Source organism: Vidua chalybeata, chromosome 1 (assembly GCF_026979565.1).
Source record: "Vidua chalybeata isolate OUT-0048 chromosome 1, bVidCha1 merged haplotype, whole genome shotgun sequence".
NCBI lineage: Eukaryota > Metazoa > Chordata > Aves > Passeriformes > Viduidae > Vidua > Vidua chalybeata.
Window position 1 is genome coordinate 16132990 of NC_071530.1, and position 19504 is coordinate 16152493.

Consider the following 19504-nt stretch of genomic DNA (forward strand, 5'->3'; position numbering starts at 1 on the left):
AGGGAAATACTGTGCAGTTATCTTATGTTCCATGGAAGAAGCTTACACTGACAAAGAGAGACTAATAGATAGGCATAGGTGAATCTACATCTTCTATATATCTTTTATGTATTTTATTTCTGCCATGTTTCCTATGACACTGTGGCTCTTAAAATCTGCTGAATGGAAGGTACACTAGTGTTACTTTTCTGCACCAAGCCTTTACTTCAGGACAACTTGAAGGAATTATGTGATTCTTACTGACTCTCTTGAGCTATTTAAAATAAAAAACAGCAGCCAGCTTCTCTCACAGCCAAAAACGAGTTGACTTATCTAAAAAACCCAACATTATAATTATGTGACTGAACTTCTTACACTTATGTAGACAGCATGAAGCTCTTCTCCATACTTGGTCTGCTGTACCACCACTGACAGTGATGTTGCTGTTTATTTTTTTTTATGTATATTTACCTTTTTGAGGAACTTTTTATATGTTACTTTCTTTAACTGAAAACAAAGGACTTAGTGCTTATTCTTTAACTGACACTAGATTTTCATTTGCTCTTTCCATTTGAAAATCCATAGACTGCATCGCTGGCGTTCAAAACTGAGGTCTTAGAATCTTATAAACTAAAATGTACAATTATTTTAGCCAAGCAGATGGAGTTTGAGTCATTGGTATATAATACTATTTATCAAAGCAGTCAGCAGCAACCAGTGAAAGTTTTAAGAAAAATGCTAAATTGTGGTTTCAAAAAAGATGAGATTACATTCTGACAGAATTAAACCCTGTAATCTTACCAGTGAGCACAATACAGAGTCAGTATAACTTTGTTTATTTACATTTGTATTTGTGGTCTAAATTGGCAGGCAATTAAACTGAAATTCTCAAAGTTCTGGTAAGTAACATTTTAGCAGAGAAAGATGGTAGATATGACAAACAGATGTCTAGGCTGTGTGTACGCGTGTGTGTTTAAGCAATTCATGTTGACATTTCTACTTGAAATGCTCAATATTAACTTTTAACTTGAAAGAGAGGTACTATTTCAGATTAACAGTTTTGCTAATTTCAGATATATTTAAAAAAGCAAAGTAAATTTCTAGAATTGTAAGCCACATCTTGCTCATAATGTTCATTGATATAATGATAACGAGATACTTAAATAATGTGAAAAGTCTTCATTAGGCAACTTTTGCCTGTGAACATAGAAAAAAGTAATTTTAAAAAATTATCTTAAATTGACCAATCTACACTGGTCAAACTGTAACCTAAAAATTGCAGTAATCTCTGAATGGGTTTAATTGCATTAAAATTATTTACCCATAAGACCTAATCTGTGTACACCATACATATGTTCTGTGTTGGAAGCAGGAAGATGTTTTGGTCCTACACTTTGCAGCTGCCTTTTGGTAGGAGTGATGATTCCTGCTGAAAATATCCCTTCACTTCTGCTCTTATCATGTCTGGCCAGCACAGGAGCACATGACAGGAGTACCTCTTCAGCCAGTTCTAACTGCCATTGCAATGTCTTTTGGTTATTGTGAGGAGCAGAAAAATATTCTAAATTATATCCTTATAATTACTATATTATATAATCACTGTATTATATAATCACTTTATTATAAATTAAAATTCTAAATTATATATATTCTAAATTATATTAGTGATCAAACAAGATCAGTCTGTGACACAGAGCTTTGAATTATAAGAAGTGGCACAGTTCTATTATGAGATGTCTTGGCTATACTAAGGAATAGAGGCACAAAGTTCAGAACCTGGGCTCTTGCTTTTGAACTCCACATATTCATGTATTGTTATGTAATTACAGTGAAGGACCAAGTGGCTTATAATAAAGTTTACATTTCTACTGTGAGGGAGTTTCATGCCTTTTATGATTTTGACTATTAATAGTGTCCTGTACATTAAATACATTACATACACACACACACATAGAAAAGCAGACAACTATTCCATAAAGCATGTAAATATTTGACTATTAAAGTATTAAATGTTAAGACTTTTATATCAACTAAATATTGTTTTATTACAGCTATTATGAGATTCCATTCAGCTTTCAAAGAAAATGTTTTGCATTTTTATTAAAAAACCTGTCTTTTTAACAGTCTCATGAGTGGTTGCTTGGTCCAGATTTTAGTGTAATTTAATTTTATCATCAGAATATCAACAAATTATTATAAAATAAATTATTTAAGTGACTGAAGCCACAGAGTAAATAATGTGCCAATTATGGATGAATAAAGAATTGAGTGCCAACCAAAGTGAATTTTATGTTATTTGCTTGTATTTATTGTGTCAAGAAGCTTTATTACTTCATCCTGCTAATAATATTATAATACATTGTGGGAAGAAAAGTAGATACAAAAACTATATAAAAAATCAAATCATAATATTGTTTAGCGTTATGTCATCAAAGCTAGCATTTTCAAGATTACAGGTCTATTTTCCTCTCTCTTTCTTTGCTTTTGTAAAGAAAACTGAATGTGTATTTTTTGTCAGCTTCAAAAAGGAGTTTTTACATAGGAAGGAAGTTAATGTCTAAGCACTTTTATAGAGGAAACATTTTTCAGGACCATTTATTTTAGAGTTCCCTTTGCTGTAAAGGCAAATGCACTCATTCAGCACCCATTTTCTTCATCTGTTGGATTGTGTAGTGAAAGCATAGGAAGATTAAAAAATTGAACTTTTTGGCAGTGCTTTCTAGATTGGCAAATATATGTTCTCAGGAGGATGAAAATAAGGTTTGTTCTTGCATGGTGATTACACAATTACAATTCTTCCAGAGTGAGAATTTAAAAGCATCATTCCTGTATGTACAGGAATGTATTTTTATTTGTGTTAATCTACTGTAACTGCAAGTAATCAGTGATGAACAATGTGATTTGGAGGTTTTATTGTTTGTTTCTATTGTTTCCTAGTTTAATTTTATGCATGTTGAATAGTCACAGAACTATACTTCACATAGTCTGAGCTGGGTTCTGTTGATCTAAGGCAACTGGTCTTTCCAGTCCTTAAGCAGAAGGCAAAACTCTTCTTCAGCAAATTAATGATGGAGGGAGGTTAGTTTACCTTGAAATACTGAAGATGAGAAAACTGAAAAGAAAATGAAAGTAAATTTCCACTAGAAAAGGAAGCTTTAAAAGAAATAGAAAGGAAAGATATATCAGCCTAGAGGTTGTTTTTTAAAGTGTGGAGGAAAAATCTGAGCTCAGTGGTTGGCTCCTATCTCTTGGTTTTTATATACTTGTTGGAGCTGGGTCATTTATATTTAGCCCCTCTTGCAAGGAAGTACCTCATGTTGGTAAATGATCAGTACCCTGCTTGACTAGAGGAAAGATTCATGGGTTCTTTTTAATTAATTCCAATACAGGAAGAACTCCTTATACTTTCTAAAATGACAGGAAAGTAATGTTAGAATTGTTTAAAAGTGTTTGAGGTTTGGAGGGACTTATAAGTTTGTTTTGAAGCTTTTACTTAAGTAATCATTACTATGTCAACATATATCTGTAATTGTGTAGTTTGTGCTCCTGTTGTTTTATTTTGTTATGTTAAGACTTCTGAATTTGTCCTTTGATGATTTTCTTGCAATTGATTTAGACCTGAGTGAGTAAAATAAGCTATACTGAAACTGGCAGATCTTAAAAAACTTAGGGTTTTTTAGCCTAACCATAGCTTTGTTCAAAAAGTATTATTTTGAAAAACATAGTTGTTTAAACAGTTTGCATAAAAATGTTATGAATAAAGTCCTTGCTTATTTTAGACAGACTTCAGGTCCTTATTTATTTTTTCTAGTTCACATGATGATAGAATTACATACAAAGTTCATTTTATAGTTACTTTTAAAATTTCCTGGCAAAGCATGTAATGAACACAAACGAGATGCTTTATCTGCTGTTTTTAAGCTCTCTTAAAAATGTGTTTTGAATTCTCTTGCATTTACAATTAACGATAGAAACACATGATATGCAATGGAATTTTTTACTTTTGAGGTTAGACAATGAAGGTGTGCTTGCATTTCTTCAACTTCAGCTCATCTGCTTTGAATTTAACACAGTTTTTTGAAAAAAAGCATGTTGGTAAAGGCTAGTAAGTTTTGTCTGACCTTCCTTTCCATTTAGGGTATTCACTGGAACGCAATGTGAAGTTATGATCCCCCAGCCTGATCGATATGTAAACATAACACACATGGTGTAGGATGATTTTGATGATAATTCATTTCTCAGTTAGTCATGAAGATACTTTGATTATAGTATGTTTAAATAATTATAGTGTTCAGTGTTGGTCTTGTTAGGAAGGAACATATGGGAAACAAGTTACACGTTATTCATGCCTAACAAAGGATGCTCTGTAGTGTGACCATTTTAATTTCTAATGCTTGATTAGAAACATAGTTTTTAAAAATATGTCATAGAGCAAGGTAAATACATTAAGCATAGACTGAATAAAAAGTTAAGTACATAGTTTTGGGCATAAATATTTGTTTTGGAAAGTATTTGTTACTATATGAAAGAAGCCAGTATGCTCAAACTCAGATTTCACTTTGCATGTAGATCATTAAAAAGTCACATGCTTGTTTTCATGTTTATGAGTTCTGGTTATAATGTAGCTTACTTTATCTTCTACAAGCACTCTGAATGACAGTGCTGGAATAACATAAACAACTTTAATGAGATTTAGTTAGAAAACATTCTGTCTTTACATCAGTTATTGGCACCCATCTGTTATAGTGGGCACTGTTTGTTGAGTATGTTGATGGCGATTAGCTGACAATAAAAGACAAGCACTTGCATAAAGCAAACAGTATGCCAGAATCATGCCAGTATTTCTTAAAGCAGTGTTCCAAACAAACTGATATAATTTGATATTCAACATTGTATACTCCATAATTAATGTTCCTTTTTTTTTGGTCTGTTTCTGCAATAGGATAATTGACAGTCTAGATGGAGTCCGCTTGCTATGGTCATTGTTGAAAAATCCTAACCCAGATGTTCAAGCAAGTGCAGCTTGGGCTCTTTGTCCTTGTGTTGAAAATGCTAAGGTAAGAAACAGTTAACAATTTTGTTATATATATACTCATATAATTTTTATATTTGGATAATTTCCAGCAATACTTTGCTACTTACACTCTCTTTATTTTATTCTGTTAACTGCTTAAAAAACATATGTATTTACTTTTCAAAAGTGGATAGTCCTTCATCTAGCATGCATTATATAATCTGTTTTGCCTTTCCAGTGTATTCTGTATTGACAAATATATTTTAGTAACTTATCAGCACCTAAGCTTACTGTTCCCAAATAAAGCATGATGAAAATCTGACAATGCTGAAAACAGAAAGCTTCTCACACATGCTATGAATAGCATGGGTAGTTCTAGTTGTTCTCCACTGTGGTCTACTTCAGCTGTGTTCTCAAGAGACCATAATTTGGTTTTAGAGTATATTTTAGACTCGATGCCAATGTAATCTTCAGGTTTTCTGCTCAGACTGCCAACAAAAAGTGCCAGTTGTGAATAGTGGTCAGTTGTGTACAGAAGACTGAGCTATTCATTTATTTCATGTCAGTTTCCAAACAGAGATAAAATAGTGAGGATAAACTGCAAGTCATCTCTCTGAATTCTTAGCATTGACATATGATAAAATAAATGGGCAAGGTTTTCTTTCTAGAGTACTAACTTTACACCTTAATCTTTGTACAGTACTAGCTTCCATTTCTGAGTTACCTCTATATTTAATGCAATATTTGCATCTTTTCTGTACTATACCAGACATATATATATCCTTCTACACAAAATTGGAAATCCTGACTATGTAAAGAATAGTAATTCCTTCAAAGTGCAAGATATCTGTGGCATCCTTTGCAGGCAGTTGCCTGTTTGGGATTGAGCACTGTGTGGCTGCTATTAATTTATGTAGATGATTCAATGATACAGATATAGAGATATATGGATATATCGTGAGAAAATTTGGGGTTGTTTTTTATAACTCAAGCATTTTTTATTTCTTCCCATTGATTTCTACAATGGAAGCTTGCTTGTCATTTTTCACACATGCTGGTTATTCTGAATTATCTTTTCATCCTTTTTTTTTTCTAAATGTACACTCTAGTGCAGTAAAGTTTTTTGGTGCCTAATGGTGCAGTCTAAACATCTCTCCTCTGTATGATACGAATATAACTGCCTCTCTTTTGAGCAATATTGCTACAACTGAATGTTAAAATACTACTTGATCTCAGTACTGAGGTAATACTTCCTGTGTGTAAGACTCTGCAGCTTGAAGTGCTACAGTAGAACTGCACATTGCTAGAACTTCCACTAAAAGCACTTTTTCAGAAACTAAGGGAATAGAGGACAACTACTGAAATTATGCATTACATGGTTTTTTTCTTCATTTTTTCCCTGGGGTGTTTGATGAGTGCAAGCTATGTACACCCTTAGTGTAGCTATTCTCCTTTCATCTCTCTTGGCTGCCTGCCCTAATGCTAATCTGTGATCCCACAAAGAGTTCTTTGTGTGACACTGAGGCCAAGTGGCTCACTGAAACAAACCTACCAATAATACCCTTTCCGCTTGATGCTGAATAGAAAGAAATATGTATAAAGCAGCAACTACAGCCACACTGAGGAAGTGCAGGAACTATTTCTATCTAAAGAGAATTTGGGGTTTTTTTTTGTTCAAAATTAATATTATTCAACAATTTACATGAGCTTACAAGAAGCAGTTTGGTTATATGCAGTGCTTGATTCAAAAGCAGTAATAGGTACATGACTTTAAAGGGTTATGTGTGTTCTGGCCTTTCTAAGTCTGTACTTGGGACTGCAAACTGTGTTTCAAATAGCTGTGAGAATGGAGTCTGTTTTCTTTTTGTGTTCTTTTGTGGAAGCTGTAATGGTTCTCTTCTGTGTTGTGGAGGTTCAGAGATGAAATTGAATTTGTTAGTATAATAAACAAATTTTTATAACAATTTAATGCAGCATCCATTTTCCGGCACAGATACTTTCATTTTACTACCAACTTAAAGGTTATTTTCTGTATTTTAAAAATCATAGAAGCTAATCAAACATTCTGATAGGGCAGTTATTTTGTAGTATGTGATTACATGTTTCTTTTTCATGCTTACTCTCACCATAATCTGTTTAAGAGTACTTCCCATAGAATAGAATCTTATCAGTATGATGTAGCTAAGTGATATTGTTTGTTACAAAGGAATTAAAGGAATTATCTTAATAGAAGCAGATGCTTATTAATTAGTTCCTTACTCCCAAAAGGAAAATTTACTACTGCAGGCACATCGCTGGTAGCAAAGTGTAAGTGCACTGTCCAAGAAATACAAATGATTTTGAAAAATGAGTAAGAGAAGTCTACTCAACTCTGTTGTTGTTGGAACAGCAATATTTGGTTATGATGCTTCTTTGAAAAACAGGACTTGTAATGTTCTCCCAACATATATCATAAACATTTGAGGAATTCTACAAAGCTGTAATTTGGGCTATTATAAAAATCACCCAAATGCATTGTGCCAATAAGATGAATGCTGCCAGCTTGAGTCTGTATGAAAATTCCTATTTCCTCACAGAGGAACTTTCTACTATAATCTTTAAATAAATTAAAAGGGGAAAAAAAAAAAAGAAAAGGGAAAAAAGTCCTAGAGGCTATTTTCTGTCCTCATATTTAGTAGAGTTTTGGGTGCAAACATTAAAATGCAAATGGCAATATCAGGCATTGTGTTCTTCTGTCCCATGTGCCTGCATAGAAACTTTCAACTTTCAGTTTTAGCCTTGTTATAGCTACAACTGTGAGGCTTTCTCAAAGAACTTCATTAAGCCATCTATGTATAGAGTTGTCCTGGTTTCAGCTAGGGTAGAGTTAATTTCTCAGTAGCTGTTACAGTGCTGTGTTTTGTCTGTCAAAATAATTTAAGAGTCAGAGACTGGGGGGTTTGAAAGACAAGAGAGAGAAGGTTACTTTGTTTTCTTAAAATTTACTTGTGGAATGACATCTCACCTTTTTCTGATATATTGTGGTTTCAGTTCTACAGGAGGCTATCATGGGTCTGATGAAAGATCTAGAGTTGTCTGTGTATTTATTTCATAAGGGGAGAGAGAATGCCCATGCTGACACAAAAAAAAACCCCAAAACTAAACCAGATTTAAGGGGGAAGGGACACGAAATTGGTATGTGTGAAGGTCAATTAGTGTTCAGTCCTGCAACAGTATTATATAATGAGGAAGTGAGTTTTGCAGTCAACCAGCCTAGAGTTAACCTATGGGTAGAAAATATGTTGCTGTTGACCTATTCTTACATAGATTTTCCTTATTATGGAAAGTTTAACATAACCATATGTATAAAACCACAGAGAGCATTTCTTTTCTAAGAATAACAAAGAAATGTAGTTGAAGTTGGAAATTCTTCTAATATTTAAAAAATAGTAAAACCATTTGCTGTTTTAAATACATTAAGATGCTTTGCACATTTTACTAATTTAAAACTATAGTGTATAAAGATAATTGTACTCCATACTGCACATTGTTCTTCCTTTGTTTTACATTTTAAATGTTTTAGTTAAGTACTACCAATGCATTTTTCTTTTTGTACCATTCTTGGGTTAAGCCTTAAATGTCAAAATTCCCTGTTTGTATATGTACAGCATTTTCCAGCTTCTTTGTTTGCCTTGCTGTGCTTCTTGCAATTTTACGCAGAAGCCTTGGTTCAGAATTAATGCTCCTGCTGCTCTCTTTCCATTTTTCTATTTGTTTTCTCTATACATTAGAATTTTTTACATCTGTCATACCTACTTCTCTGTATTTGCTCACATTTTATGCAGTCTTTACTCCCTGGTATCCGGATTTAGATCTTCCAAATTTTTAAGCATTTTTTATTGACCAAGTATCAAAACCATACCATAAGAGAGACAAAAAGGAATTTTTTGCTTGCCTCTGAAGCCTTTCAGAGAGCAAGAGTCCTCAGAGATTTAGGAAACCCAGGAATCCAGACCTGGCTTGGTGAATCCATAAGTGACTGCTGTGCTTGCAGGGTACATATAGAACCAGGTCATCCAATGCCTCTTGCCACTGGCTGTCTTGTTTAGTGAACTGACTCTCAGAGGTTATTTGGGCGTCCTACAGACATGTTGGAGATCCTAAATGGACTGACATAAATTACTCTGAGGTCTTTAATGTCTACAAATATAGGAGTCCAGTTTCTGTAAAACACACAGCGTGGAAGCCAGGAAGCAAAGGGTGTAGTCTGTATCTCCCTCACACAGGAGACTTGGGCCCTAAGTTCCCTGCAAAGCAGCTGCCTGAGAGCTTGGAGACCACAAGAAGCCAAAAAGCTTAGGAGCTCCTGGAGACCTGGATTTCCAGCTGTTTGGCAGCCCATCAGGCAAGAAGTCAAGGATTCTATGAAAACTAGAAGCCAAGGAGCCTGGCAGGATACTCATCAGCCATCTGGCTGACAAGAGAAAAGATGAAGAGACATGTTGGTTGTTTAGCCTGCCTTTCTGCCTGGTTTCTGTCAAAACTTTTCAAGAAGTCATTGTGTTCTTATGGAAGGTTTTGATTCCATTCCATTAGCATTTTCTGATGGAATACTGTTCCACTGGAAAATATTTGACCAGCTTTTCTTGTAGCTTGGTTTATTAACAGCTACATATGCTAGTCAAAGCTTATTGTGCAGCTTCTTTACTTTTAAATCTGATTCACTAATTGGATTTTGAAAATCTACAAAAGGTTTAAACCCCATCCTCCTCTAATTTTTTTCCTCCCTTCTTTGTTTTTCCTTTTTGTCCATGTCACTCTTTTCCTGTCTTTACCCTCTCACTTGCCACTGGGACCTCCAAAGCTCTTAAAGCAAGAAAGGAGCATGGAGATCATTGTTTCATTTGCTAGGTAAAATATACCAGAAGATTTCAAACAATCATTTTATCAAGCGATGAAACTTTTGACTGAACTAAAACATATTTTATACTTCATGCTGCTCATTCAGATTTTCAGTGGTCTGTAATGATGAGTGGTAGAACATGATATGATTGCCTCCTTGTATCCCACTCTATTGCTGGAACCATGCCAGACATGCAAAGACAAACAATAACAGTTTAGCAACTTCTTAGTTTGTGTTGTCACTGCATTGGTTGTTTAACTAGACCATCCTCAGAACATTCTAATATTGCTGTCTGCACTTCTACAATATTAAATTACATATTAGTGATGACTATCTCATAAACATATTAATTATTATAAGAAGTTTGCTTAGACATGTTTGAATTCAATTCAATCCAAAACAAATTGAAATAATGGATTTTTTCCCAGTTATTCAGTGTTATTTGTTTCTCATACATCCATTATTAAATGCCCCTAAAAATAATCTAAAATAATTGAGACAACTGTGGCATCAAGGGACTTAGATATTAATTGCTTCACTGCTTATGTGGGAAAAAATAAAGGATTTTGGCAATTACCCAGGACTGAACTTCAGGTATAGTCTGCCAGACTGAAAAGTAAGGAAAACAATAGACAAGACTACTAAAAGTTGCATTAGTGACTAGGTAGACATTTTCCCCCTGACATTTTTAGAGAACCTGCATTTCATGCCTTCTTGGGCTGTAAGCTTGGATAATTGACTTCACTTTGGTTTTTTGAAACTGTCAGGAACAATATGGTTGCCAAGTGTGCGATGATCAAATCCCTGAAGAGAGAGAGGAAATTCTGAAGAGGAATTCTACTCTTACAGCCTATAGAGTAGCATTGCAACTGTGTCAAAGCAACTCTCCTTTGTTGCTTTGGCTTTAGTTGCTTCTTCAATGTACAGAGGACAGGAACATCCATGGTCATTGTCTGCTGTTGTTTTCCCAACACATTGCATTTTCTCACAGAAGAAAAGTTGTGAGATGTAGGGAAGTAGTTTTACCTTGCAAATGCTTCTTCATCTGTTCTGCAACAGTGGAAGCCTCTGTAACTGAATAGACAGTTATGGAGGCTTATAGGACAGTTATAGGAATAAAATTAGCCTTAAAATATAAAGTAATTTGATCAATATTACCATTGAGTTATTTAATAAGAACAATGAATAGAAACTTCCTTATATAAATTTTGTTTTCTGTTTTCACTAAACAGTTGTAATACAGAAACTTCTTTCATTTTCTTTATGTTGAACTTTAAATTGGTTTGTGCACTAGAATGCGAAGTTATTCAGCTGGGAATAGCAAATGAAAAGGAAAAGCTTCCTTCATTAAAGAAAACATAGTTTAAAGGTGACTCCAGATAACTAAAGTTTGTTTGCCCAGCCATACCATTACTTTTTTGGGCAAAAGTGATTCAATTTGTCAAATTAGCTTTGACTCATTAAGCTTTTTAAGATGTTCTGAGAGTGAAATATTACTTGTCTTTAGTGGAGAAATTTTATCTTTCAAGTGGAGTGTATTTTAAAGATAAACACAATATATTTTTGTAATAACATATTTAGCTTTAAATCTTTCAAATAGAGAAAACAGTTTTCACTTTGGAAGAAATAAGAAAGGAATTATGTTATAAAAGAAGCCAGTAGTTCTTCTACGACACCTGTATGTCAACAACTTAAGACTGATGAACTTTATTTACTTACTGAAATTAAATTCAAAAACCATAAAATATGACAGTGAGAAAACAAAAAAATCCCAAACTTTCTCCTTGTATAAGTACCACAAAGATCAAGTCCTGCAAATACCATAATAGTTTCTGCTCTTTATTAGAAAAACTGCAAAGCTGGTCTGTCTCACAGTATTTTTGCTCTTGGCTGAAGCCATTATAGAAGTGAAAAGGGAAAGTTAACTGAATCTTGTTAATAGTCATGCAGGCCAGCAAGATACAAGTAAGAGTAGGGGGATGAGGCTTTTATTAACACAGCAGGTAACTTTTCTGGCCTCAGCATCTATGCCAGATAGGTGTGTTTTACTGCTTGAGATTGCAAACTCCTCCCCTTGAATCCAATTTTAAAATAGTATTTCTCATACTTTCTGAGGATAAAAGCTTTGCTTTCCCCTACTTAGAAGTTGTGGTCACATGAAGTCATGAAAGATTCTGTTATATCTTCCTTTCTTCTTTAGCCACTTGAAACATAATTGAACAATCCATGTTTTTTTCATGTGTCATTTCAGGTTAAATGTTGCATTAAAAAGTATAATAATGATGAAGATATAAAATGAAGATATCTCCTATTAATACAATAACACCTTATTCACACTTTCAGTTTCTTTTTAACATTTTATGACTTCTTTAGATGTCTTGTGTTTGGCCTCTTTGTTCAGCTCAGGAAATATTGTTAAAACAGATGCATTCAGCTTATCGTTACCATGTGCAGGCAGATATATACCATAAAATTATCTGGTGTATTGCTTGTCAGTGATTTTATCAATGTTTTTCTCTATAAAGACAGTTTCTTAGGCTTTATTCTTAACATTTTTCCCCCCTATCTAATTCTACCTGAATAGCCTTGTTAGGACAACCAAGAAATAAAATTTTGTTACTATTGGTAAGGTAGTGGGACCCATGGATAAAACATAGTACAGATAAATATGAAAGCTAAACATACACCTATAACTGGAAATTACAAACCCTTTGGGTTGTCTGACAAAGTAAGTTGTTTGTCAATTAATTTAGAAGGTGAAATTTAAAGATTGCATTTTTTTGTCATCGAAACAGAAAGTAAAGAAGTATTTCCAAAGACACGTTTTATATTATTTTTTCTCTTACGTTAATAAAAGCAGTATAAATGAAAATGCCTGAGAGTATTTGAAAACTAAAATCACAGAAGTTACTTTACACTATGAGCAGTATCTGATCATTAATACAAAGAACATAGATTCAGAAGAATTCAGTTGTGGCCTCTGCAATCACAGACACAACTTCATATAAATTCTTTTTGAATTGGTATGGCAATTGAATATAATAAATACACATATTTCAGTTTAAGAAAAGAAACCTAGAAATACATTGTACAAAGCAAGTGGGTAGTTTTGCTTAAATGATACAAAAAACATTGTGTTTGTTGTTTAAATTTCTTCAAAAAAAAGAATGTTGTACATAACATAATGGATTTTAAAGCTCTCATTTTGGTCCTTCTTTCCGCTCATTGTTCTTCAAATTTCTTGATGTTTTGCTTTTCTCTTTGTCTTGCACAGACCACCAGACTACACCCACAATCACATTTGGGAAACTTCCCTGACATGTGGTTTCTGCAGTTTCCCTCTGCTTTTCATCACTGGTAGAAAGCTCTGTCCTTGTGTTTACTTGGTTTCACAGATGATTATTGAAACTCTTTTCTTTTTCTTACTGCTGAATTGTTTATATGTTATTCCATGACTTTAGTGGGATGTACTCCATTACAAAATGTGGAAAGTATAAGCATGTCAGAGGAGAAATTCAACAAATAGGGTTATAATCACCTGGAAAGAAAATATGTACAGGTAGAAAAATATAAACTGTTGGTATTGGTTCATTAAGATGAGATAAAGGCTATTTTATCTCTTCATGGAATATCTTTCAAAAGCATGAATATGTAGGTATCTGAACCATGCAGAAACACAGAATCGTGTTCAGGGCCCTTTCAAATCTTAGACCTTGTACTGCAGCATTTACTGTTGAGGCAATATTTATACACAAGATAATGCTGTAGTGACCTTCAAAGATTGGAAGTAAGTATAAAATATTTCATTTTCCTTTTTCCTCCCATGTCTAGTAATTTATCTTCTAGCCCTTGAATATGTGTAGGTAAGAAATTTGTGTGTACAAAGCTTTCTCAGTTACCCACTACATATTGCCTTGGGTCGAATTTTAAAATTTCAAGACCAACATGAAAACTGATATGGACAAACAGTGTTTTAATTCAGGTGATTGTCTGTAGATGCATTACATTGTGATATGCATACACTAGCAATTATAGAGGAGCATTTATGCTGGTGTATCCGTGGGAAACCCTCTGTAATCCCACCTGCCTCTACATGCAGCTCACATGGTAATAGAATGACAGAGCATTGCCCCTCCTTCTCTTTCTCAACTGCTTTTCTGAACCACAAACCTGTATTGTCCTTCTTCTGAATTTAGATTCTATTTTAATTTCTGTAAGGGCTAACTCAGTTTCTATAAGGGTTATGTGTTCATTTTGGGGTTTTTTCGGACTTCTGCATGAAGTTTACTCTTGGATACTGCCCTTTTCCCACATGCTGTGTCTTCTGTTTTTTACCCTTACACAGTTTGGCTTTAAGTTCTTCCTTCCAGTCTCAAGATTTGTTCTGCCTGTGGCAAAAAATGTTTCATTCCCAATGGGCTTATCCACTGCTTTTGCTTTCTGTGAGAAGGAAACATCACAGCTGAGTTCTGTTTGACATTTAGACCCAGAAGTAAAAAAAGATGAAACTGCAGCATCTTATGAAACCTTCATTTACCAAGTCCATGATTTGATGGATTTGCTCAACAAAGCTGACACAATACCCTACTCTGTTCATAAATCAACCCCCCAGAAGAAATAAATATAAAACCATTCTTGGTCTTCAGGGTCACTCCCTAGCCCTAGGAAAGTTCATATAATCCATTTTTGCACTTACATGAAATCCAGAGGGTTTCAGGAGAGTGTCTAGTAATTTTTATTCAAAATTCTCCTATTAACCTGTTGAAATAAACAAATAAAAGCAATTCCACTTGCAGACCTTTCTTTCCATCCCTGCACATTTATCATCACTGAGGAGCACAAGCTGAAATTTATCCTATGAAGTTACTGCCAGCCATTTGACCACTTGATTCTTGTTCCAATGTAATAACAGTTTGATACCAGAGTGTCCAATGCCACCTTCAGATGTGCCACCATAACATCACTTCGAGAAGTCTGTGCTCAGGAAATCTCTAAATCAGAGAGAATACTTTCATACTGAATAACCCTTAATGGATTTTTTTTTTTCTTTGAATTTGCCTAACATGTAAATTTTTTGAGAGCTACTGCAATCCTGCTCCAAGGACTTCGAACTTCTCAATTGTACACTGTTTAAAAACAACTTTGATTCTGAACATGCCACCTACTAATTTCATCTGATGATCCCAGTTCTTCTCCTAGAAGAGAGATACTGGTGTGCCCTTCCCACTCTGCTCAAGGTTCTGTACATCTATATCACACTGCTCTTTCTTTTTCTTTTATTACCTTGAGTGTTCTAGTTGGTTAGTAATTCCTTCTACAGAACAATTCCTTACCACTGATTATTCTTGTTTTCTTTCTCTAAACCTTTTTTAATGTTATGATAAATTTTTTAAAAATGGACCAGATCTGCCCACTGTATTCAAGATCCAGGCACACTGGTTCTATTTCATTTTTATGGGCAAACTTAGACATTTTTTCCAGAGTAGTTTTTGTGTTCTTTATTCACATTTTACATTGATTTTTCATACTCTCAGGTCCACCATGCTTCTCCCACAGTTGCTGTCATGACTTGTGTAACTTTCCCTCTTAAATATTCCTGAATACTCATTGGCATTGGTACAAGAAAATAATATTGTCATTCCTTTATCTTAGCTGTCAGACTAAATGTAGGAAACAGGAGACACTTTGAGAGCCTAAAGTGTCTGTTGCTGTGTTAGATGCCCTGAGGTGTGCAAAGCGCCCATCTGGCCACTCTGATACTACTGATAAGTGAGACTTGCACCCTTCTAAAGTGACAGCTGGAGACTTTTATACCCTGCGGTATGAAAAATGATAGATACCTTTATTTAGGCATTGAATTTGTGCCTGTATGGTGGCATGTAAAACAGTCTAACTCTCATATGTCAATCAAAAGAACTCCAAGTTCCAAATAGCCATATTTCTTGGTGAAGGCAACACAGCAATAGCTGCAGTTTTGAATAAATATGTCATGCCAATCTCTTTTTAAACATTTGCATATAAATACTGATTGAATATTTAAAAACTATGTTTCTTTTGATTCTCATTTAGAATTCTGGGGAAATGGTTCGATCGTTTGTTGGCGGCTTGGAACTGATAGTCAATTTGCTAAAATCAAAAGATAAAGAAGTTTTAACAAGTGTATGTGCAGCCATTGCAAATATAGCTAAAGATCAAGAAAACTTAGCTGTTATGACAGATCATGGAGTTGTCCCTCTGTTGTCCAAGCTAGCAAACACAGTAAGTAACATTTAACGATACCATAAAAAGCGTTGGAATTTCTTACATCAGACTGCATTATGCCCAACTGAAGGGTTATGACAAAAGCAGTAGATTTTGCAGCAGTTACAAGGAAGAGCTGTAGCACTGTTCCTCTATGGGACATATATTGGACATCAGGACAGTCTGTGTCTGCTACTAAAATTGGTTTGGAAGATGAGCTTCATTTTAATAGTTACTGTTGCAGAATATTGCTTTTGAGAGGTGCAGCTGCTATAGGAACAAAGCACAAAGGGTTGAGAAAACAATTAATCCGAACATGCAGAAGAATCTCACTGATAGGGCTATATTTTACATTTTATTGCTATCTTATCTAATTTCCAGTCAGTCTAAAAGTACATTTGAAATAATATAAAAATTCACAGCACTTGCTATAAAAAGAATATTAAGGGACTTTAATAGCTCTATGCCTTACAGCTCTCTCCAGTTTTAATTGTACTGCAATTAAATTGGGATGCCTTAAAGATGTGTGGGAATACAACTTTGCTTTCCAATGAGTTTTTTGTTGTGTGCTGACTTTAATTTGTTATGTTTTTACCTTCATCAGAACAATAACAAGTTAAAACGTCACTTAGCAGAGGCCATTGCCCACTGTTGCATGTGGGGCAACAATAGAGTTGCCTTTGGAGAGGCCAAGGCTGTGGCTCCTTTAGCACGTTACTTGAAGGCAAAGGATCCATTAGTTCATAGAGCTACAGCTCTCGCTTTATATCAACTTTCAGAGGATCCCAACAACTGTGTCATCATGCATGAAAATGGAGTGGTGAAGGTGAGGTGGAAGTTTTTTCTTATTTGGGGCTCAAACTATTGAAAAAGTTTGGCATGGTCAAAAAAAGAGATCTTTAATTTGAAATAATTCTTGAATACTGCTCTGTACCTCAGATTTTCTAAACTTTATCCTAAAAATGTTTGGTTAATTAGTGAATTAGGAAACAGGATTTTGATGCCAAAAATATTACAGCTAGGTGGGTTTTGAGAATGGAAATGTGACGTGGACATTCACCTTTAGAGTACTTGACTCTGACCTAGGCTGGTAGTGGCATGACGTCAGCATTTTGTCATTCTCAAGTGACATTTGCTAAAGAAGTTGGGTTATCTTAATGGGTGGTTCCCTAATATGGCAGTAAGCCATCTAGACATTGAATGTAACTGGATTTGGGGACAAATTAAGATAGAATAATACAAAGGCTTAGTTTACCTGGAACTGTTTTGGTGAATTCTGCATTTACTTATAAAATTCTTATTTTAGGAGTTAAGCATAATCACATTCTGTAAAGATCTTAGAACAAAATTTTCTTTCAAAAAGATTTTTTTAGCAAAGCTTTGTCTCACTAGTTGAAGGCAGAAGAGTTACTCCTTTGGCACAGGAGAGATGAGCATTATGGCTTTAGAGATGGAGACAGTAGGCGTTCTCAAATTTCATAAATTCCCTGAAAGATTCACTGAAAGTATGCAGACCTTGCGTTTTACTTGATGTTCAGGTAAATGTATTTACAGTAAGAGTTGACTTATAATGCAGTGTTATTATTAATGTTGATTTATGCCTGCATTTGTGATAGTGTACTTCGTTGTGAGCAGTTTCAGTTCTGGCACAGTTAATGGTCCTGAATTATCATGTGTTTATCTGTGCGCTGTTGGCTTTAAAGGAGCCACTGGTCAAAAATACTTAAATATTCAGTTTAAGGTCCAATACTTGAACTTACTCAAATCTAAGCTACCCTTTCAGTACTGGAGAGTAACACTTTCCTATCACAGTCACCTTATATTGTCTATACAGCACAGAGGAATATATGCTGTACTGCAGCATTAGCATTTGTTGACTTTTTAATGTTGCTTCTCTCTCTCTTCAACTGGCACAATCCATTTTCTGACCTCCTTTCATCTGTTTTCTTTCATTTTATTATGCAGATTTCAGGTTTTATAAGTTGCAGCACACTGATTCTGATGATGCACTTTTAGAGTAATTCCACCTCACTCTAGGTTCACCTTTATTTTTCAGTCCCAGTTAAAGTGTTTGGACTAATAAAAAGCATTAATTTATAATTCCAGATAAATAGGGATGTACAGAAAAATATAACAAGTTTTTAATGTTTTTTATTATTCACAATATTCTGGATTTTCCAGATGTGCTAGTCCAAGTGCTTTTGTTCTGTGTTGCCAGAGCTGAGCAGATCATGAAGCAAATCAACACATGCACCATGACCGCTCAGGGCACAGATGACCAATCCAATCCTTGCTGGCACTATTGGAATTGCCATCAGAAAGGCTAGATAGGCACTCCCAGATGGCAAGGAGAGTAGGTGGAGATTTAATTGCAGAAATGCAAGAGTCAGAACAGGGCTGAGTCTTGCCTGGCCTGTTCAGTTCGTCTGCCCAACACGGGCGAGACAGCAGTTGCAGCACTCTGTCTGTGCCACTGGATATCTTTGCTCAGTGCTTCACAGTAATGACAGAATGCCTGGCTGTTTCCATTCTTCTAGCCTCTCCAGTGAATAGCTGACTGAAAGCATATTTCGTATTTATATAGAGGTTCTTATGTACAGGTTATTCCAGGACCAATCATATTTTTTCTAGGAAACTTGTTTGGATTAGTTTGATTTTTTTTTTCATCTTTTACCAGTTAGCTGGTGTTTCAGTGATCGTGCACAGTTGGATTAATGTCACAGCCTCTGTACCTGTGACTAGGTTGCAATACATGTCTAATCCCAGGTGTTCTTCAGCACATGTTCATGTGCTGTGTTCACATACAAAGAATGTGTGATGCTTCAGGGAAACATTTAGCCTGTGTGAATGACACAGTTGCTGAGTGCTTTAACAGTTGGTCAGAGACTTTCTCAAAGCATTAGACTTTCTGACCATTCCCTATTCAATGTGCATATACATGTTTTTGTCCAGGAAACCAGTAATAAAATTATAAACAGAAAATAATTCCAATCAGATTGTTCTATTTCACATTTTGCTACTGCTTCAAACATTATTTGCCAATCACAAAACAACAGTTGTGAGAGAGCCAGTGTTGGATATTTTCACCTATTTGTAACTGCACCCAAAATACATTCAGTTTTGTCAAGTGGGTCTATATGATAAAAATCTTGGGAAGTATCTGGTGTATGTCAGCTGCCATGTGAAATTCTGAAGAGACAAATGGGGATTTTGGAGGAAGTTTAGAAAGGCGGTTTATGAAAGTTACTCTTTTATGTTCAGTTCCACAATCAATGTTCTTATGACCAGGAATGGAACAATGGTTATGACCTGTGACAGATGAATAAATGCTTTGTTTCTACCAAACACCAGAACATATTTCCTCTTTCTCAAGTAAAAATTCATGGCTG

General features: G+C 34.8%; 1 protein-coding gene across 1 annotated transcript in view; it reads left to right on the plus strand.

Annotated features, from left to right (window-relative positions):
• Window positions 1-19504, plus strand: part of ODAD2 (outer dynein arm docking complex subunit 2) — a 75816-nt gene that overhangs the window by 36876 nt on the left and 19436 nt on the right. Inside the window, exons 17-19 of the mRNA XM_053957227.1 lie at window positions 4922-5036; window positions 15945-16133; window positions 16720-16941. Coding sequence (XP_053813202.1) covers window positions 4922-5036; window positions 15945-16133; window positions 16720-16941 — 526 coding nt within the window. The remainder of the gene's footprint in view (window positions 1-4921; window positions 5037-15944; window positions 16134-16719; window positions 16942-19504) is intronic.